Raw genomic sequence first — 22,925 nt, forward strand, 5'->3', positions numbered from 1 at the left:
GATCCGCCCGCCTTGGCCTCCTGAAGTGCTAGGATTACAGGTGTGAGCCTGGCCCCGACTTATCCATTTTTTAATGAAATAACGGGAGCAGCCCAGGAATGGTTTTGAGATTGAGCAGGTGGCTGCTGCCAGAGTCCCCTCTTCTCTTCGAAGGCAATTGTGGCGTCCAGGCTGGGCTGTGTGTGGCCTGGAGTTTGTCTGCTTCCCCAGGCTTTGAAAAATGCAAGTACGCACAGCAGGAATGTTTGTTTAGCACAAATCTGATGTCTAGAGGAAGTGGTCTCCCTCCTCGCTTGTCCCTGAAGTAAACACAGAGGTCGCAGTTAAACAGGAAAGGCTGCAGGCTCAGTGCTGCTCCCCCTGACCCCCGCTCCCTTTTAGAAGGTATTGAGTCTCCAGCCAGTTGCAGGAAACCTGCTACTTTTCCATTCACAATGCAGCTGCCTAGCTCTCTATGGTGAGGACTGGAGTTTGACCAGATTTCTGATGAAAAGACACAGCCCCTGGAAGCAGTGGGCCTCCAGTTGTGATGAAGTCCTTGGGTCTGCAGTGGGAGCTGTGCCCTCTGCTCGCTACCCTCTCAGCATGCAGCCTCTAAATGCAGCCACTCGAGCTGGCAGCCCACCTCAGCCTTGGCTTTGGTAGGGTGGCTGGGTTGGGTGCAGCTTCGGCTACAAAATGAAATGAGAGCTCAGTGCTCCCTTGGTATAGCAGGAGAAAAACCTCTTCCAATGAAGAAAAAGCCTCCCTTTCTTGACAAATGTCACAAGCCTGTGCTGACAGCTCCTTAGAATGGCGTCTCTTGTCCACAGCTCTCTCCAGGGCCTATCAGTGTCCAACTCTGAGGACAGGAGGTGCTCAATAACGTGACCAAGTGAATAAATGCACAAAGGGGTGGCTCTGAATGTCTCACAAGAGACCAAGCAAATCATCGGGAATTTGGCCTTAGCCCTAACCTGCCCAATGCCTCCTGGGGGAGGGCGCCCCCATCACTGCATCCTCAGGAGGGTAAGCTTCAAAGCCAGCTCCCTGAAGAGGCTGTAACGGAAGGAGAAAAGCATCACAACACCGTGGTTTTCCAAGTGTTAGCCATTTATAAATAAGTACATTTGCTTTCATACATACAGTTCATTGTACAGATGACAATCTGTATACATGGGGCAGGAAAATGCATTCATTTGAACTTTTCACATCTATCTCACACAGCTCACATGTACAGACAATAAAACTGCTCAAGCAAGTACAGCAAAGGAAAATGTCTTTCCTTATACACAGGGGTCGATGCCTCTGCAGGGTGTGGGGCACCCCCACTGCACGGCTTCACAACTGTGTGGTGTTCACTGTATCGGGAGAGAACAAACATGCATTGGGTAATATACTGTACAGAGAAAGTCCTTTACATCGGAGTCATAGAAAACCTAAGGGAAAACTAAGTGCATTAAAGCTTTTTCCAGCAAGTGTCTTGAAAGGACAGCAAAGAGGAGGAAGAATCAAAATCATATTAGTACAAATCACTCTTTAATTGTAGACTGTACATGTCTGTACTAATTAAAATCATCTTGGATTTGGAGGAGACAGAACAGAGACAAAGATGCTGTGCTAGATGGAAAGGAGGCCACGCCTGAAAATGGCACCTGCCCTGAGCCTGATGAGGACCTGGCCTCACTCAGCAGGAATCAGCCAAAGGAAACAAAAAACAAAACAAAACCAGCACAGGAAGTGTAACTTACAGGATTTCCAACATCACCTGGGAATGAAGTGGAGATCTGGAGCCGGCATCTCTAACTTCTCCCCCCTCCCCAAGTAAATTGGTATGCAGTAAGGCAGGTACATTCAAGTACTGAATTTTCCAGAATTAACTCTTGTCTGGCTCTGGGGACCAAAGGGATTGAGTTGAGCCCCCTCTAACCAGACTTTCTGGTTAGCGATTAGCAAAAGAAAAATTCAGCCAGCAAGTGCTACAAAAACAAAGCAGCTAGGGCACTTCCGTTCCACAGAGTAGGTCTGTCTGGAAAAATGAACGCAGCGCTGGCCTGATCTCTATGCATCCAGCGGCAGCCTGGCAAGTCAGCTCAGCGTCGATATCAGAGTCAGCAGGAGGCAATGAGATGATAGGGGTGAGGAAACATGAAAGTAACACTTGATTTTTGGTGTCCAATTATGCGTTCATTTGGTACTGACTTTCAAAGCTCTGACTGTAGCCACCATGTGGCCACAAGCATCTCAGGGTGGCTCAGCTGCTGTGAGGCTTTGGACACCGAAATGAAGGTTACCAACACTTCAGCCCTTGAGTGGTCTGTATGACAAAAGGAGTTGATGAAAACCCAGTGATTATTCAAGTAGCTCTGCACAGTGGCTCCACCAGCCCCATTGTGCTTGTGTCCAGGCCCCCAGCCAGCCACCTTTTCTTGGGAGCAGCCAGAGCTGAGTTCAAGGCATTGCATGGTGAAGGGTTCCATGACACGTCTTTGTAGGTAGCTCTTACCCCTAAGCCCTTTGTTCATTGTTGTTAGTCATGGTAGATGGTTGGTCTGGAATTCCTAGAGGAAGAGGAGAAAGAGCTGCACCTCTCAGCGAGCAAGCAGCAGGACCGCGCAGCCCTCGGTGTGGAGGCAGCGGCCAGCTGCCTTTGCAGGTCGGTTTTTTGAGAAATGGGCAGCCCAGGAACAGACAGGCAGGATGGGCGAGGCTGCTGGGCACTGGGAGCATCAAGAGGAGGCTGGGCACAGGGGCAGGCACCTCTTGCCCCCGGGATAGCTTGTTCCATTTTGTGGCAAAGATTCAGTGAGCACTGGTTTTGTCCAAGGCATTTCTGCAGTAGAAAAATAACTCTCTCTGAATCAAACCCCCCAACTGTGACGCTTCTGGAGTTATAAAAGCTGGAGGCTGAGAGGAACTGAGAGGAGGGAGGCTCATGGGGAAGAAGGGGCTTCTCCATGTTACCTATCCCTCTACCAGAGCAAGGGAGCTCTGGGCAACCTTCTCCCAGCCTCTGCCTGGCTGAAGTCCAAAGTATGTAATGTTCAAAGAGTTCGTCTTGCACAACTGGCACAGATGCAGGAAGACCCCTTCCAGGCCTCTGTTCCCTTCTCCTGAACCTCTGAGCCTGCCTGCCTGTTGCCCTGGAAGCAGCTCCTCTCCCCCGAGGGGACACCGCGGTTCTTTGCTACACAACAAGCACAGTGCAGAGCCACAGTGACACCTAGTGGTAAACTATGGTGAAGCACAAGTGACGTCCACATAGCCCACTGTATATGACTAAAATCTAAGGAAAAATACTTATGGATATTAAATTAGATACTGATTAATTTTTCATTTTTCTATTGGGTACATCTCTGGAATATAAAAATACCAACATTTAGAGAGGGGTTCATAAACTACTATACAATATAAGGACTGAGAATACCTTTCTCTAAGCTGTTCTGTTTACAATAATTTAGGAAAAGTGTTTAATAATCCAGGCTTAACTACATGAGCAAACTTGTATATCTGGACAACGACCTGGGGTGCTGTACATGATTCTAATTAATGGAATTTTCCTGAGCCATCGAGTTTAAGTTATACACATCTAAAAAGAAGGGCACATGGGGGAAGAGCGAGAAGGGTTTGTGCTCTATTAACTTGGGACTTTAATAGTGCACGTCTGCAACCCGGACAAGATACAACAGCAGATACAAAATGGTCTCCATTTTGTCATGCCAAATTCTCATGTTACACAGGTTTTCCCTTTACTTTGTAAATAAACATTAATTGTTAATTGTTAATTGTGTGCCTTACTGATCCAGTAGATAAAAGTAACCGTGTCTCAGGAGTCCCTAAGAACATTGCTGGAAAAGCACTTTAAAATCACTGCAAATATTTTTCATATTAAAAAATTCTTAATCTTTTTGATGCTTATATACAAGTTATTTCTTGTGCTGTAAATGTTGTAATCCACTGCTTGATGTCTTTCCTTTCCTTATTTTTTTCTTGAAAAATACACTAAAAGACAAGAGCAGTTCTATTTTCTAATGAAGACATTACTCACACTTAAATACCCAGTACTTCAGTTACAAATTCAAACAGTAAAGTGCACCCATTTATAGACATGATGTGATAGGAACCCATTAGTGCAAGAATCCTGGGCCAATGGAACATACAACTTGGTGAGAAACCCATTAAGCTGAAGTTTGTCACCTCTGTCCTCCATTTCAGGGTGGTATGAATTGAGTAAACCATTTCCTCCCACCTGAAGCCAGACACAGACTCAGCGAGTGTTTGTTGCTGGGGAAGGGGCAGCTCTGAAATACAGTACTCGGATCGTTCCATGGCAGTGAAGTAGCAAACAGGGCACAGGGCACAGGCAGTCTGCTTGTAAGGAAAAATGTCTCCTGCTCCAGCAAGCTCTGGTTGGCATATTCTAGTCAAAAACGACTGGCATGCAGCAGTGACATCTACTCCCTCTTATCATGGCCAAAAAGAATTGCATTTTGACTGTTGACATTTTAGGTGTTTTGCTGAATAGGGTATAGGCCCTAAATCTCCTTTCTGTCCTGGAAAACTGAGACCTGGGGAGAAGTGGCATCAGTGGCGTATTTGTAAAGCTACAGGACCTGCTCACTCTCCTGGACAGGTGAGTGCGGGTGGATGTGTAGCATTTGAAATGAGCAGAAGCACTTTTCTAACAGACACTGAGAAATTCTTCCGAATGCAGTGGCTCCTCAGCGAGAGGGCGGTTGTAAGGAGTAAGATGCAAAGAGGCCAGCAGTGCCGAGATCTGGCCAAAAAGTGATCTGAGAGGCCACTGGGCTGCTGGCTAGAGGCTGCCGCTAGAGCTACACGCTTCAGCTTCCTGATGTGAGAGAGAGGGCTATAGAGATGGAGAGAGGATGCTGATGCCCACCCTGGTCTAGCTGAGAAGGTAGTCCTTAGGTATCAGGGAGGGTGGAAAGAGGCCAGGGCTTGAGTTAGTCCCACTAATTGCTTCCAGCACAAAGAGACAAGTCCTGGCCTGTTTTAGGTTTGGGGGTGGAGAGGTCCATCTATTTGGCAGAATCTAAATTAGTAAAGAAATGCTTCTGATCTCAGGTTCATGTTCCCTGTGTCTTAATGATCCCTTCAGAGGGCACTTATTATGACACACGGGTCTGGTCACAGCCAGATTTTTATTCAGGAAACTGCCCTTCCCGCAGCCCTTCCCTAACAGAGCAGAATGGTTCCTGGTAACAGAGGACGAATGCTTCTTTGTTTTGTTTCAGTTGCTTAGTTCGTTGGGTTGAATTGTTTAGTTGCAAGAGCTGATGCACAGCTAGTGCCAGGCCTGTGCCAAGGCTTTGCTTCCCACATCCTTGCTACCCACTCAGCAGTGGCGCCACTCACTCAAAGTCAGCCTACCACATGACCGCGAGACCTCGATGTGCACAGTGACCAGATCAGAAGCTTGCTGTCTATCTCATGCCCCCACCCAGGGCTACAAAACAGGGCTAAAAGGGATCTTTCTTCACCCTAAAACACTTTTTGCTGTGTCTGACTTTAAAATATCACACTCCCATAAATACTTCTAGAAAAAGAAAAGAAACAGTTCCTGTAATAATAGATAATCGAACTATAGATCTCAAAATGAAAGTAGACAACAACAGGCGGGACCCTGGGTGGAAATACTGGGACTCAGTCTGATGGTCCCGAGATTCCAATCTGCTTCTAAAAGAACCGGTTTCTGTATGACACCGCCTGGGTTTACAGAAAGAGGGCCACTAGAACAAAACCTGGCCGTAGGTGAAGATCCAGCTAACGGGATTGTCACAGCAGCCAGCCTTTGGGAAGCGCTTCCTTTTCGTGGAGTATGACATTCAGTGATGTATCAGGATCTAAAAAGTAGATGTCTCCAGAACAGACTTCCTATTGCCTTTCACTGAGAATTTAGAACAATCTTTTTTGTTTTTCTATGTATTCATTCCTTCCCCTACCCTGGAAAAGCAGCAGCTTTTAGTGGTTGTTGGCTAAAAACCTAGAGAATAACTCTCAGTGAATTCTCTTAATAGCCACAATTCTCATCTAATTTCCTTGGCTGACTGCAATATTTAAAGGGCTGATTGTTTTTTACATGTTCCTATGATGCCTCTTGGAAAATCAATGTAGTGACATTTTACATAATTATATTGGGGTTTTCTTCCAATTTAGCATTTATTTCTTCTCTCTCTCTCTTTGATCCTTTTACCTCCCTAGGAAGACCAGCAGTAATCCTAATGTACACTGTAGACCTGGCGGCTGCAGGGCGCTGGCGGTCTGGGGAGGGGCCACAGCATGAGAGTGCGCTGCGGCTGGCTGCGTGGGTGACACTGGCTAAGAATGCAAAGGCAAAGGGGCATCACACTCTTTCTAAAGTTTCTAGAAGAAAACGAACAAGAACACCTTATTTTTTAAAAACGGAAAAAGACAATTACACAACAAGAACATCAGTGAAAGCGATTGTCTCCTGGAAAAAGCTGACCAGTGTGTCTGATCTCCCTGGGTTAAAGCACACGGCATGAAAATCTCCTCGTTGGCATCTGAAGAGAGGGAGAGAGCATGTGGCTGGGCACAGACAAGAGAAACTGAAGTCCTGGCTCCTGGGAGGCCGCTTCCCAGTCGGCTGCATGCAAAGGATTTCAGCATGTGGGCTGCCACCTCTGAACACCACACAGAAACTACATGAGAAATTAAGCCAGGGAGCTACCTCAAATGTGGAAACCAAGCCTGAAAATGTGCAGTGAAAACATATGGGTCTCACTCCAACAAAACGTCTTTTAAACATTAGACTCCACAAATGGTCTCTTTGGTTTGATAGGGGATGTCTGCCCTTGCCGAGAGTCTCGGGACAGCTGCCTGTACAGGTTGTCCTGGTATGCCTGAGCCACAGGTAGAGTCCGAGCTACCTTCACATCGGGATAGGAGGAGGCCTGGCTGACTCGCTCCAAGAGGTCTCCACGAGACCCATTAGCCAGCAACCCATGGGGGCTGTAATAATCGTCCTCCAGCAAATGGCCATTCTGTGCATTGTTGGTTTTGTTATAAAAGGCAATGTTGCTGATGGATGACGGTGGACTGAAGGACTCGGGCTGAGGCAGGTTGCCTGGAGACGTGGGACTGAGGACAGTGTCCACAGATGACACCGCCCAGGTCCGATTCTGCTGGTGGAGGTGGGGGTACTGCTGAGTCCGTGCTGTTTTGTCTATGATCCCCATGAACGGTGTGGTCCTGGATCGGGTGGGCTCACTGGGGTAACCTCCTTGAGTTGGAGACACTGGCGACAGCTCGTCACATGACCTCTCATATGCGGGTTTCAGTGGGATCTCCATTTGCTGGATGGAAGAAGATGGCCGGAAGGTCGGAGTTAGGTTGGAGGTGGAGGAGATACTATTGCTAGATGGAGAGAAGCGAAGGCCTACGCTTTGGGAATGCAGCAACGGCCTGGGAGTTGGCGGGTGGGGTTTGATTTCGTTAGGATTGACGCTAATAGGTCTTCTGATTAAATGTGATACATCAGGGGAACCTAGTTGGCTGGAGGAGCGCTCCAGATCTAGTTTTGAGTGACAGACTGGGTAATAGGACGCTGACTGGCTGCGTCCGATCTGCGGCGTCTGGCTGTATCTTGCGCCACCCCGGTATGCTGAGGAAGGCCGCTGTGGAAGGTCCTCTTTGGTCAACCCTCCATGCTGACAGATGGCACCTGCACTCAGGCTGGCTTGGACGTGCTGCACCGGCCTCCCATCCCCTACGATCCCCCCAATTGACCCTTGATAAACCAACCGGCTCTGGCTGACTCCTATGTCTCCTTGTGAAGACTGGTATTTACTGGCCATTGAATGGGCTACTTGGCCATAGGCTCCTGTGGGGATGACGGTGCTTGAATGGACGGCTGGGCTGGGCTGGTTACTTCTCACAATCTGGGCCTTGGCAGGCTGTAGCCTGAGCCCTTGCTGGGGAACTGCCACAGGGAGCTGAGGCATCTGGTAGGGCCGCTGGGCCATTTTGGATAATGGAGATTTGGGTCTGCCAGGAAGCTGACTCATGTTTGTTTCCTGCTGATAGCGCACCGGTGAACCAGACTGGGATCTATAGACACTCATACTTTCAGCTGGAGGGCTGGCCCGATACTGAGGGCCTCTCCGGAGAGGGGAAGGGGGAGGGCTTGGGTATTCTTTGCCCTGTCCTCCCACAGGAGGGGGGCTGAAACGGTAAGATCCTCCCTGATGAGCCGGGGAAGTGTGTGGTGGGCTAGGCCTGTAATGTGAGTTCTGATGAGTTGGAGAAAGGGCAGGTGAGGTGGACTGATAGGTCTGTCTAGTGGGAGAGCCTACAGAACTACTGGACCGGAAGTCAAAAACCTGATGAGAGCCAAGAGGTGAGCTGGAGATGTAGGCTGAGTCCCGAGGCGGGGGAGAAGAGGGTGGGCTCTGGATGACTGGGAGCCCCTGGCTGGGCCGGGCCTCTGTCTGGAGGCCAATGGAAACATTTTCAACATCCTGTTCCAGGTACTCCTCCTCGAATATATCCTGTACAGAGTATATGTCTTCATGCTGTGGTTCAGGTTCTGCTTCTTCCGGCAACTGTTGCTGAGGCTGCGGTGGTGGCGGCGGCGGCGGTGGCTGCTGCGGCTGCTGCATCTGTCTACACTCTTCTTCCACTCGCAGCAGAAGCCTCTGGATCTCACGGTTGTTGGGACACAGCTTGATGGCCTCGTTCAGGTCCTCTAAGGCTGCTGCGAACTGTCTGCTTGACAAAATGTGAACACAGGAGCTGGAGTTATTCTGAATCCAGAGAAAGCACCAAGAGCTGAGAACATGGTCACTATCTCAGAGAGCTGTGGTGGCGTCTGTGGGAGTCTGGGGTGTTTCGGTTTAGTTGGATTTATAGGGAAGGAAACAGGTAGACTCATTCTGGAAGAGTCCGAATGATTCCCTAACCCATTCAGCCTCCATCTTCCTTCTGGCCTCTCTGGGAACAGTAGAGAAATGCCCCATTGTGTCAGTCCAGCCAGGCCCTTCAGGAAGTTGTTTTGGTGCCCAAACACACACCAGGCAGTATGGAAGTTGGGTGGGGTTGTCATTTACAGGGTCACTGTCAAGTAGCTTAGGAACAAAAATAACTACATATTTAAAAATCTTGCTGATCCAGCAGAAATTTTTCTTTATGTTCTCAATATTTTAGCTCCAAATTTCAGGCCTGTTCTACTCTAGGCAAGAACCCTGTCCTCTGCCCTTTCTAACCCTCATCTCTCAGAACTGCTGTGTCTCCATTTGCTCTATCAAAGCGGGGCAGGCATTAGGCTTGCTGACTAGGCCACTCAGGGCTGGAGCTGAGCTGACTCCAAGGAGACTCTAATTTACAAAAGAAGAAATGAACTGTCAGAGACATTCCCGTCTTCTCTACTAGTATCACCTGAGAGGGGCAACTGGCCTTGTGAAAAAGGAACAATCCAGAGGGAAGGAGAATTTGAGTCAGGTTTCTGTGAGGACTTTGTTACCCCAGCTAGATAAGAGTGCAATCACTGCCACCACCATCACTAGCCTCAACCTGGGTGTGATTTTCAGGACCATATGCCCCTGGTCATAGCAGTGAACCTGAAGCAGTTCTTTCCCATGCAGCTGGGGAGAAGGAGGGCAGGAGGCATAAGAGACAGTGACAAGTTACACAAAGATCACTGATGGCAGGTTCTAGGTTCTTCTGGGAGCTTTTCTGCCCACTGGCCAAACTACAGCAGATGGGCACGAGGAATGTGGAATGGTGTTCTCTTGGGTCCTCTCCATCCTGACAGTAAGGACCTCATGACTCCGTGTGTGTGTGTGGTGGGTGATGGTTTAGGTGGAAGGCGGTCTGATGCCACCAGACTTGAGGACAGCCCCAGAAGGAAGACTGACTAATCCGGGATTCCCCAAACGCCTATGGGAGAAGGAAGAGGAACCTGTGATGTTAAGTGAACCATCCTACTTTCCCTTCTAAAAGGGGTGGTCGGATGCTCTGCTTAAGTGACTTCTTTAAGTCACCGTTGTCTCTTCATGCTAGCTGCTTTGGGCGTTGGAAAGTGCCTGAGATATGACAGAGGCTTCTTGGAAGAAGCTGCCATTCTCCAGTGAAAAAGTTTCTCCCGAAGTGAAACATTCGTGGTCTCCACAGCCCAGCAGATTTGCCGATCTTGAGCTGAGGGCTGTGCTATCAGAGCCATCCCCAAAGCTTGGCCCTGACAGTTCTCAAGGACAGAGATGTATTTGGGTACATATGCCCCAGGGTGGCCGACGCTGCCTTGGCCAAATTTTCAGAAAAGAGACCTCTTGCTTTCACCCTCTCTCTCTCTCCTCACCTGCTGCTGCGTTTTGCCCTTGCTCTCGCATAGTAAGCTTCATAAGATTTCGGTTTCAGCTCCAGGGCCTTAGTAGCAAATTCCTCCGCCATTCCAAAATCCTGTCATTACAATAGGTGTGCAAATGAGTCATTGATGAGATATAAAAAATAGACAACTTGGGAATAAAACAAATTATTTGTACATTTTTTGACATTCATGGATGGAAAGCCTGGGACGCTAGATGTGCCTGACATGGCTCTAGCCATGGGGCCTGTGGACTGCAAGTTCCTTCTGTCTTTGTCCTGTGTAGCCTTGCGACTGCTCACTGGACTTTAGCTGCCCAGAATATTAAAATAGTTTTAATTTTCCCTTTTTGCCTTTCTAATACAGTTCTCAGCCCGGAAGTCAAACACCAACCCTTTCCAGCGAAGCTCCTGAAGTTATCCACGCGTGTAGGAGGCAAACGCACACGTCCACAACTCACGTGGACCCTGGTCTGAGCCCCATACCTTCCTGCTACATGCACTACACTTCGGCTTTCTAAGGGACGGGGAGAAGGTGTCCTGTAAAGTCCAGGAAGATGACGTCTGTAAAGGAAACTGCACTGACTACGGAGACTAGAGGGAGAGGGGGTGTCAGACAGACTTGGGTTCAGTTCTCTGACCAGCTTCATAACCCCTGAGTGTATGATGTATTTTCTCATCCATACCTACTCCAGAGGTAGTATCAAGTGTGATACAATATTTAAAAGCCCTGCACAGTTCCTGGCACACAGTAGGTGCTCATTAATTATCGTTTTCTTTCTATTTCAGAGGCTTTTCTGGTCTGTTCCTTTTCTTCACTGGTTCCTTACTTAGGAAACACTTAAAATTAAAAACAAAACAAAACAAAAGAAGAGAAGACCCCGGCTGTGACTGAGGTCTGTGCTGTCCCTGTGAGGAACATGCTCACAGGGCTGTGAACACAGACCGTGGGGTGGGGTGGGGAACAGCGCCGCCTAGACAGTCTGCGGTTTTTAGTATTCCCTTAAATACTAAGCTCAAAGGGAAGGTTCCCCCTTCTTTTAGTGTCAAAGCCACAGTATAGCATGGTAGCCTCTGGTTATAGTCATGAGTCCTAAGGCAGAGAACAAGGCCTTGGGCAGAACAAAGGCCCTGGGGCATAGGTAAAAACATTTTTAAAAAGTTGACAGGAAATCCTCTACCTAAGAAGACAGACGTCTGGTGCTTGGCACAGTACTGGCCCAGGAGGTGGTTAACAACCGCTTCTGAACAAATGTGGAGCTAGAAAGAATTTCAGCTTTTATGGGTCGCCTTCTATCCCTGCTCCGCTTCCAGCCTTACCCTTTTATTTGTTCTTTTGGGACCATCATGATTCCTGAAAATATGAGGGCATTTTAAAAAAGTCTATTATTTGGTAGGGAAAAGAGATCAGTGGGTTGGCAGCAACTTCTGAGCTTTGCCTCATCCTGCTCGGCTGGTGCCAAGGGAGGCCTTGGTGCTGTTCCTTTCATTTTACAGGAGACCCCGTGGGCATGAAAACCTCACTGTCTCCCGAGACCACCACCCTCTCCCTTCCCGGCATCGGGGGGCCTCTTCCACGTCCCCACTTCCCTCAGCACCATGGGGCAACTCTGCCTCTGAAGGTCATGGCTGTGTTCTCTGAGACAGTCAGGTTTATCTCAGGCTCCTTCCAAGTGTCAGGGTTTAGGGTCTGAAATGGATGATCTAAAGGTTACACACGCAAATCATCTTTCTGGAAGATCCCTGGCCATGAGGTTTAAATTTTGCTTCCGTCCAGCTGAGTTTTTAATTGATCGATACGTCTGTACGGCTTGGATTGTGTTTATCTCCTGAAGAACTGTGAGACCTCAGGCTGGTGGATGTCAGAGACTCCTGATGCTATCTTAGCTATTTCCAAAACCTGAGAGAGGGTTCTTGGCTTGGAGTGTCTTTATGTTAAAGGGCAGTGGCTGAGGGAGCAGTGGCTGGAGGCATCTGAGACGGGTCTGCAAAGTAGGCAGGAAGGACCGTGGCATACCAGGGAGACAGTCAAGGTCCAGGGGGAGTTCTGAGATTCCCTCTAGGATGAGAAGGGACATGGCATGCTGGGATACAAAGATGAGGAAAGAGGCAAAGAGTTCAATAGCCTCAGAAGTTAAACTTTCAAGACCATGGTCCTGAGCCCTCCTCTTAGCCCTTCTTCAAATGACAAGGGACTATACCTGAGAGTAACGACTACAATTCATATCTAATTGCAACTGGAATTCTAGTGACCACTGCTCTCACATTTTCCCAAAGACCAGAACATTGACTGGGTGGTATGGGGGTGGGAAAAGATTGTATTCTCATCACTTTCAGTGAAATTATGAACATTTAGAAAGCTGCAAAGTACTTGCAGCATTAATTTCTTTACAGATTGAGATATAGATTATACTTAGACTTATTTCTTTCAAATTGCAAATGTCAGTGCTCTGTGAAGGACAACCAAGTTCCAAATGGGGCAGAGGAGGATTTCAGGGGCCTGGTAGAAGCTAATGAGTGACATGGGCTATCAGCTTCCAGGATTGCAGAAAGGAGTTGGGTGACAGGGACTTACGTTCATTTTCCTGCGACACCGAGAGAGGTTGAGGAGGAGAGACACCTTTAGTTCCCGGAAAGTTTTCAAGTCCTCACCAAACCCTTCTCTAGGGAACTTCTTCAGGGCGTACTGGTAGCGCTGGGCAGCTTCCTTTACTTTACCTTTCTAATGGGAGCACAAGATGGCGAAACACACAGTTGGTCTGAGGAACAGCTGAGGAAGTGTGGTCCCCACTCCCTTCCTCTTCTCAGCAGCTGTTACTAAGGGCGAACCCTCCCAAACATCAGCCTAGAGAGGAGTTCTGGCCCTGATGGTGAGGGCAGAAGGGTCTAGCCTTTTCTATAGGAAACTCATCTGGCAGGAAAGGCAAGGTTGAGGGGATACCCAAGATATAAGCCAGGGAGACAAAGCCTTGGCAAATGGAAGACCCTAGACCCTGGCTTCCCAACTGGATTCCAAAGAGGCTGACCATGCTCATTTCAAAGTTCCTTTTGCTTGAACTGATCTCTACAGAACACATATGACTTCCTAGTCCCAAGCACTCCAAAGTTATTACTTCTTCCTTAATTTCTGGCTTGTCTGGAGAACTCTTTTTTTGGTCTGACGATCCACCTGATCAGCCCTCTAGAAGTCATCTTGCTCACGAAGGATGTGGGAGCTAAAGCAGTCGAGCGGTTGCTTCCCTAATCTCATGGCATAAAATAATACCAATCAGTGTTCCCCATTTTCGGAAAAGGCATGGAGCAGGGTGGCAGTAGAGAAGTGAAGTTTAGAGTTTGTGATTCCATCTGATGTTGCAGGAGGGATTATCCAGGATGAAGTAAATCTATGACCAATGTAGAGATCTGGCCATAGGGACCTTAAGCTTTTCTTTCACTTTGTGTCTGAAAATCTATAAGCTGAGCCCAGAAAGATGCAGGCAGCATCTCCCACCCCTTTAGCTGATCGTTATCCACTCTATTCCTTCTCTATACTTACAACTCCACAGGGATCCCAGTCTTTTACTTTTCCCTTAGCACCATTCATGAAGGAGAGATTTGGAACCTTTCAAGGTAGAATTTTGAGGGGAACAATAACGGCACTGCATATTTTCATTAAGAGGACTTCTTGCCTCAGAATACCAGAAGTTATGCTATAACCAGGACATAACCTGAGAGCAATGCCATTGTGAAGTCCATAAATATGACATCTAGGGTAATGAGGACTTTCTTTGAAGTTGCGTAAAATCAAGGTTGGGCCAGGGCTTAAGCTTCCTGAAAGCCTGAGAGTCCTAGATTACCATGACTCACTCAAAGGGTACTTAGAAGATAGAATTCTGCTCCTGGGAACTTGTACACTCCTGACACAGGTGAGAATAATATGCTTCACAACTATTTTTCCTTAACTTTTAGTCCTGGGGAAGTGTCAGTGATGCCTGCTGCCAAAAACTGGGTTGGATTTGTATGAAGTTTTGGGGGCGGGTAATCCAGCTGATCTCAACACAGTGCGATGACTTTGACATGGAATAGACCACGGAGTTTATTTGTGTCAGGGTATGGAGCCTTCAGCTTGGACTGTGAGTACAAAAGACTCCATAGTTTTGTAATTGCTGTCATTCAGTGAATGATTTCAAACAAATCTTATAATTGCTATTTGTCTTGGTTTCCTTATCTTATTCAAGGATGCTGATAAGCTATTGTTACGTACTTTTTAATCTATGTATATATTATGACATATGAAAGCTAGGATCAACATAATGGAAATAGCTATACTACATAATTTTACTTTTACTTGTCCCATGAGTTTCCAGATCCTACCTAACAGATTCCATGTAGAAATCGACATAACCACCGGTTAGTGACCAGGTGAAACCAGGGCTTTAGGTTGATCAGCTGCAGGCAGGTATAGGCTACCCTTGCTCTCTTGGTAAGGCAGAACCCCAGGATCCCCAACATATGAGGCCATCACTGAGGAACAGTATTTTCCCTTGGCCTCTACTACAAAAGATGAGAACTGATTTCAAGACTTTGGAAGATTCTACACATAGAAAACAGCGAGTGGCCATTCTGAAGAAACTGTGTCCCTCCCTCCCCTCACCTTATAAAACATGTCCCCCTCTTCCATCAGCTTGCTCAAGAGGATGATCATGATGTCTGGCTTGGAGGTGGCCATCGCCCATGTGGCTGGACCTGTAGTGTACAGGATGCATGATGGGTAAAAAACTCATACAATGTAAGGGTGGTAGGAAGCTAGGTGAAAAAAATACCCTGGGGGAATTTCTGCTGAGAGAACAACTTGCTCCACAATCAGTACCTCATCTTTTAGACCTGGGAGTATTTTAGTAACTCCCACTGCCAAGAAGCTGCATTGGATTTGTATTCACCTTAAAATAAGAATATTGGAACCATGTGAGCCTGCCCCACATGAGGGCAGCAAAGCCTGCATGCTGCATGTGGGCAGGCAATGGCTCAGTTTGGAATTATTTTAAATAAGGAAATTGGGAGAAAGGATTTATATTAAACATTACCACAGGATTTGAAAAGTCCAAAAAGGGTAATTTATTTTGGATTTGGGACTCAAAACCCCCAGACGTTTAGCCTCTTAACTTTAAAATATGTACTTTGCAGAAGGGAAACCACTGATAACTCTAAAGCTTCCCTTAAATGATAAGTACCCACTAGGACTTCCCGGGATTCACTTTGAAGCAGGAGCACAGTTCGAATGTCAATCAGACGTGAAACAAACCAACATTACTGAGGATGACTTTACCCACAAAAAGAAAGAAAAGGTTACATTGATTAGTTTACAAATGCCTGAATTATTTACAAACTATGCTTTTCAAGGTTAGTTATCAAAAGTTCAAGTTATTCTCTACAACAGTCATTAAAAAAAATCTTCTTTTAAGGTGAAGTAAATTAAAAGATTAGAGGTGTAGGGAACTCATGCAGGCTAAACCAAAGAGGAGAAGGCAAAGCTGACCAAGCCATCAGACCACGCCTGATGCTGACAGCGGTGAAATATACCTCGTGGGCGACTCGGTAACGTCTGACAACCTTCAAAGAAAGGAGAAAACAAAAAGTTGTAGGAGAGGAAAAAAAAATGGATGAAGGTGAAAAAAAAAAAAAGAAGGAAAAAGCAGCAGTGAGAGGCAGGCAGCACAAAGCCAGCATATCAGCCAACCCTCGTCTACAGGTCTGTGGGTTTGGGGAGCAGCTGGGACAGCGGCAGCAGGGACTTGAGTCTGAAGCACATTCAGAGCAAGGGAAAGCAGAGGCTCACGGCAGTGCAGAGATCCAGGATGCTGACAGGATGGGGCTGGTACAGAGGCAGTGCTGAGAGGTGCTTAAGGCCAGAGCAGCCTCCTGGCTAAGGCTACAAGGGACATGGTAGAGAACCACGTGGTTCTGGACACAGGGGACTGCAGACCACGGCTCACATGGTGCTTTCTCTGGGCCAAGAGCCTCTCTGTTCACTTGGAGAATAATTGGGCCAGGGAGGAAGGGGAACTATATATGCTCACACCAAATACCCAGGGCAGCCAGACCACTGGACCAGTCTGGCCCCTGGGCACAGATGGCCAACAGCTTCTTCCCTTCTCCTACCTATCTTGGCTCCTTTCTTCAGAAGAGTGACAACAACAGAAGTGTTCCGGCACCCCACTGCCCTATCCAAAGGGCGCATTCCACTGTAGTCAACGTGCTCGATCATGGCCCCGTGATCTACCAGGAACTGAACCTAGGACATGGATCAAGCAGAGCAGTTAGGAGAGGTGTAATGGCTCAGCACTGTTCCACTGAGGGCTCTGGCTGCGGCCTGCCCTTTTTCAACTGCTGGCCTGAACCAGACTATGCCGCCATGGTATTTCAGGCCTTAGCTATATTCTTGATCTTTAATAGCATTATGAATATTCTTGCTCTTTAGCAAGTATAGATCTGAGAGCTCTGTATCAGGAATCATCAATACATCACTCCACTTTCAACTCCAGGTAGTATGGATGGAGAACAGCCCTCTCTCTGCTCTCCTGAGGCTTGTTTAAAGGTACTTACCACCTCAGCATCACCATAGAAAGCTGCCAGATCCAGTGGGGTACGGCCATTCTTGTCAGCATGGTCTGTGGCAGCTCCGTTATCCACCAGAGAACGTACTACTGAGAGATGGCCCTTCAAACAAGCCCAGCTGAGGGCTGTCAATCCTTCTTTGTCCATGAGAGCAATGGAGGCACCTGCAAAGGCAAGTGATAGCACAGGGCTGAGGAGACATGGAAACGCACAGCAGGAGGGGAAGCACTGAAGGGGCATGCTCCTACAAAGAACACCGCTCATTTCCGGACTATTTCCATTTTAAGACTGATCCTGGTATGCCAGTTACATCTCAACTGTTAAAAGTTCATCCTACAAGCTTTCAATAAAACAGATTCCAGTTGTTTTATTGGGTATTCAAAGTCATCCACAATCTATTCCCAATTACTCTCTATACCTGTTTTATTATTCCCCTGTGAGAATCCTCCACTTCGGCCAAATGGATGTGCTCACTGCCTCTTGGATCTCCCGTCAATCCTCCCACATCCTCACTCTCTGCCTCTTGGATCTCCCGTCAATCCTTCTGCATCCTCACTCTTGGTCACGCTGCTCCACGTGTGTGGAAGAGCTTTTCTTCCCCCATGACTTGCCTCACTTCTTGCCATTCTCTAAGAACTATCTCTATCCTCCTGCCTCTAAGAAGCTTCTCACAGTTCACTGCTACCTCATCTTAAATATGCTTAACGTAAGTCAACTTATTCCATTATTTATCTATTTTTATGTATCCTATTTGCATGTAATAAATTCTCAATGAGCGTTTTCTTCTTCTTCCTCTTTTTTTTTCTCTCTAGATGGAGCCTTGCTCTGTTGCCCAGGCTGGAGTGCAGTGGCCCAATCTCAGTTCATTGCAACCTCCACCTCCCAGGTTCAGACACTTCTCCTGCCTCAGCCTCCCAAGTAGCTGGGATTAAAGGCACGCACACTACGCCTGGCTAATTTATATATATATATATATATATATAATATCTAGTATAGTATATAATAATAGCTATCCGGTCTATATATTTTTTAAATGGTTCTGGTATATGAACTTATAGTTCTAATATATTTTTTTGTTTTTTTTTTAGACGGAGTCTCGCTTTCGCCCAGGCTGCCTTGCAGTGGCCGGATCTCAGCTCACTGCAAGCTCCGCCTCCCAGGTTCACACCATTCTCCTGCCTCAGCCTCCCGAGTAGCTGGGACTACAGGCGCCTGCCAACTCGCCCGGCTAGTTTTTTGTATTTTTTAGTAGAGACGGGGTTTCACAGTGTTAGCCAGGATGGTCTCGATCTCCTGACCTCCTGATCCACCCGTCTCGGCCTCCCAAAGTGCTGGGATTACAGGCTTGAGCCACCGCGCCCGGCCTAATTTTGTATTTTAATAGAGATGGGTTTCACCATGTTGGCCAGGCTGGTCTTGAACTCCTGACCTCAAGTAATCTGGCTGCCTCGGCCCTTATCACACCGGAGCTCAGTGAATGTTTTCTGAACTGAGCAGAAGCCTTCCACTGATAATAGTGCTAACTCCTTGAGACAGTCTCATCAAATAGGAGCCCAGGACATGTTTTCTCCCTCCCCAGGTGGGGAAAATAAACACATGAGAGGACACTGAGCCCAGGCCACGAAAGAAATCTGGAGTTTAATCTAATAAAGTTAAATTCATAGAATCAAAGAATAAAATGGTGGTTACCAGAAACTAGGAGGTGGGGGAGATTGTGGAGATGTTGGTCAAAGACATACAATTCACTTAGAAAGAAGAAATAAGTTTAAGAGATCTACTGTATTGGTTATTAACCTGTAGACTAAATCTACTCTATAGTTCTTAACTATAGTCATAGTGATAGTTAATAACAATATATACTTGAAAATTGCTATGAAAGTACATTTTAAGCATTTTCAGCAGAAGAAAAAAGATAAGTGTGTAAGGTAAGGCACACGTTAAGTAGCTTGAGTTAGCCATTCCACAATGTATACATATATAGCTTGAGTATCCCTAATCTGAAAATCTAAAATTAGAACTGCTCCACAATCTGAACCTTTCTGAGGGCCAACATGACACTCAAAGGAAATTCAGATTGTAGCATTTTGGATTTCACATTTTTGGATTAGAAATGCTCAACCAGTAAGTATAATGCAAATAGTTCAAAATACAAAAAATAAAATCCCAACAGAAGCGTTTCAGATAAGGGATATACAACCAAGCATTTCAGATAAGGGATATACAGCCTGTATCAAAACATCATGGGCTGGGCGCGGTGGCTCAAGCCTGTAATCCCAGCACTTTGGGAGGCCGAGACGGGCTGATCACGAGGTCAGGAGATCGAGACCATCCTGGCTAACACAGTGAAACTCCGTCTCTACTAAAAAAAAAACTACAAAAAAACTAGCCGGGCGAGGTGGCGGGCGCCTGTAGTCCCAGCTACTCGGGAGGCTGAGGCAGAAGAATGGCGTAAACCCGGGAGGTGGAGTTTGCAGTGAGCCGAGAGCCGGCCACTGCACTCCAGACTGGGCGACAGAGCCAGACTCCGTCTCAAAAACAAAACAAAACAAAACAAAACAAAACAAAACAAAACAAAAATCATGTTGTACACAATACTGCTCCTTTTTATGGTTAGATATGTTTAGCTACACAAATACCACTGTGTTACAACTATTCACAGTAACTCAGTGCAGTAATACGCTGTACAGGTTTGTAGTCTGGGAGCACCAGGCTGTACTATACAGCCTAGGTGTGTAGTAGGCTATACCGTCCAGGTTTGTGTAACTGCACTCTATGATGTTTACAAATGACAAAATCACCTGAGGACACAATTCTCAAAATGCATTTCTCTGAACCTATCCTCATGGTTAAGCAATACATTATGGCATATTCAATTTTTACTTGTCAATTAAAAAAAATAAATATTTCACTGGATGCAGTGACTCACACCTATAATCCCAGCACTTTGGGAGGCCGAGGTGGGAGGACTGCTTGAGGCGAGAAACCTGAGACCAGCCTGGGCAACATGGTGACACTCTGTCTCTACCAAAAACTAAAAAATTAGCCAGGTGTGGTAGTGTGAGCCTGTAGTCTTAGCTACTAGGAAGGCTGGGATGGGAGGATGAGATGGGAGCATTGCTTGAGCCCAGGAGTTCCAGGCTTTGGTGAGCTATGATCACGCCACTGCACTCCAGCCTGGGTGATGGAGTAAGACCTTGTCTAAAAAAAGACAAAAACAAGAACAAAAAACAAATACAAATCAAATAAACAAGAAATTCAGAGTTTAAACTACTCAGCCTTATTCAATAATTCCATTCCCCCCTTTTAAATTCTCCACCCACCCTTTCATATTCTGGATCTGTTTCCCTTCAACATTTCCATTTTCACTTGAAAGGATCAAGCATACTTGACATGCTGCTTTGTAATCAGTCTAAAATCCAATCTACAACTGGTTCTTAAGGCCCAGACTGTAAGGCCTTCGATGGCAAGAAGCGCATCATTTATTTGCTAGAAGAGTACCTAAGACAACTCTTTCCACACAGTAGGCAAGTCATATTTAACTACATCAGAGACCAAGTTACTGCACCAGGACACTTGGCTGCCCCCTCAGCTGGTCAGGATTCAGGTATCAGCTCGAGCTTAGGACCTGCCACAGCAGGCTCAGGGTTTACTCAGCAGTTATCTAGCCTATCACCTTTGCATCCCCAGAGGTCAGGAGAGTTTGTGGTTTCCCACAGGAGGATGAAAAGCTGCAAGGGACCATATCTTAATCCTGATGAGAGCCATTTATGTAATAGTATAGTTTGTAATTAAAACACTGACTCTAACATGGAATAAGATTAAATACGGAAGAGAGTCCAAGGCATTTTCTCAGATACAACATCTATAAATTTCCTGGACAAAGTATCCAGTGGTGGAAAAAGTAGGATAAGAAAGTTTTGGATGTATATTACAGATGAACTGATTTTCCAAAGATAAGGAAAGAGAAGAAATTAGAAGGAGATACATATGAAACAAATCCATAATATGTTACACACTTCCAAAATCCAATTTGTAATCTTCCTCTTCTGTTTTTTCTTTCTCTTGCAGTTAATGAAATCACAATTCTTCCAAATGTCCATCTTACAACTCTGGACTTATCTTTAACTCTTCTATCCTTATTTCCTACATCTAATCAGACTTCACATCCAAAATACCTCTTGCACATAGCCCTTTTGTTCTATTCTGAAAGCTACTGCTCTTGGGTTAGGACCTCATTATGCCTCATCTGTTCCATTACAAGGGCTTCCTAACTGATCTCCTGGCTCCTTTATCAAATCCACTATTCACATACTGCCAGAGTGATTGTTTTTAAAGCACAACTCCACCATCAATTCCTTATTTAAGAATTTTAAAAGCCTCTCCAGATTCCTTCAGAATTAAGTCCAGATTCTTCTAACTTGGTCCTTTTCCATTTCCATATACCTTTCCAATTTTATTTTCTGTAGTCCTCTTACACTTTACTAGACAGCCTACATATTTCTCCAAACCTGTCACTCCTCTTTGGCCTTTCATCTAGGTTACTTCCTCTCCCTAAATATAGAACATTTTTCCTCTTCGAATTTCAAAGTCTGTCCTAGTCTAACTCAGAGGACCCTTGTATCAGAGCACTCAGGATTCTCTGCTTTTTAAGGTATTTATCTTTGTTTCATCTCTTCCTTGCCACATTATAGACCCTTTGAAGGCACAGATTACAGTATATTAATTACAAAAATCAGAATCACTCATAGTTCCTAGTATAGTGTTCTGCTAACAACACAGCCTAAATAAATCTTTGTTGAATTCATTAAGCCTCTCATTTAAATGTGGAAAAAAATGAAACAGTACAAAGATGAAAATGTCTTCGCTGGTAAGGGAGAACAAATACCTGGAATCTAGGACTACGGAGCCTCGACTGGCACATGACAGGTACTTTGCAGCTATCTAGAGGTTATCAGGGGCTCAAGAGGTCCTGCCTCTTTCAGTGGACTTGGTTTGTTCTGGAATATTTACTCCAGACACATCTTATCTTGAGAATTCAGGCACATTCTCCCTCCTCCCTGCTTTCCCCAGCAGAAATGAAGATAGATATCATGAAGCCAAATTTCTTTGGTAGCTTATATGGGGAAGGCAAGAGCCACTTTGCACCCTGTAAGAGCAACTCTCTGATTCTGACCCAGTCTTGAGTCTGTGGAAACAAATCTTACTTGAGGGATCCAGCTAAAGATCCAGTAAGTCTCTGATTGAGCTGTAGTTTGAAATCTTAGAAGAAACCTAAATTTCTTCCTAAACTACCCTCAGTTGCTCTGGCCTAGGCATAATTCTTCAGGAGGTTGGTTTCCTTGAAGGAAAGTACATGTGCTTGTGGATGTAATTACAGACATTTGGGTCCAGTTTACTAGTAGCAGAGGCTAATTGGAATGACCACCTCTGACTGCCTCTTGCTTCAAGCAAATGCTCAAGCTCCACTAGATGGCACTGCGGAGTCACCAGTGATGAGCTTTTGCTACTACAGAGGTCCACCATCAGCAGCCACCGTTATGCACAGGCGATGGAGGTCACAGCAACCAAAAGGAGCCTGACGTGCTTTACGATGGTGGTGTGATCAACATCTCCTTTAACTTATTTCCCATTCACCAGGAATTTGTGGATGTTGGTAAGTGTCAAAAGGAATTTATTACAACGGGTAATAATCTGGATCCCCCAAGGCCGGGCGCGGTGGCTCAAGCCTGTAATCCCAGCACTTTGGGAGGCCGAGACGGGCGGATCACGAGGTCAGGAGATCGAGACCATCCTGGCTAACACGGTGAAACCCCGTCTCTACTAAAAAATACAAAAAACTAGCCGGGCGAGGTGGCGGGCGCCTGTAGTCCCAGCTACTCAGGAGGCTGAGGCAGGAGAATGGCGTAAACCCTGGAGGCAGAGCTTGCAGTGAGCTGAGATCCGGCCACTGCACTCCAGCCCGGGCGACAGAGCGAGACTCCGTCTCAAAAAAAAAAGAAAAAAATCTG

The 22,925-nt window shown here is 46.4% G+C and overlaps 1 protein-coding gene across 1 annotated transcript in view; it reads right to left on the reverse strand.

The window, feature by feature from the left end:
• Positions 1 to 1,071: 1,071 nt before the first annotated feature.
• Positions 1,072 to 22,925, reverse strand: part of TANC2 (tetratricopeptide repeat, ankyrin repeat and coiled-coil containing 2) — a 483,987-nt gene continuing 462,133 nt past the window's right edge. Inside the window, exons 22-27 of the mRNA XM_017882923.1 lie at positions 16,906 to 17,081; positions 16,462 to 16,594; positions 14,957 to 15,048; positions 12,899 to 13,045; positions 10,319 to 10,419; positions 1,072 to 8,730 (exon numbers count right to left, since the gene is read on the reverse strand). Of these exons, the coding sequence (XP_017738412.1) occupies positions 6,765 to 8,730; positions 10,319 to 10,419; positions 12,899 to 13,045; positions 14,957 to 15,048; positions 16,462 to 16,594; positions 16,906 to 17,081 (2,615 nt within the window). The 3' untranslated portion in view covers positions 1,072 to 6,764. The remainder of the gene's footprint in view (positions 8,731 to 10,318; positions 10,420 to 12,898; positions 13,046 to 14,956; positions 15,049 to 16,461; positions 16,595 to 16,905; positions 17,082 to 22,925) is intronic.

This window comes from Rhinopithecus bieti, unplaced genomic scaffold (assembly GCF_001698545.2).
Source record: "Rhinopithecus bieti isolate Rb0 unplaced genomic scaffold, ASM169854v2 scaffold_12928, whole genome shotgun sequence".
NCBI classification, from domain to species: domain Eukaryota; kingdom Metazoa; phylum Chordata; class Mammalia; order Primates; family Cercopithecidae; genus Rhinopithecus; species Rhinopithecus bieti.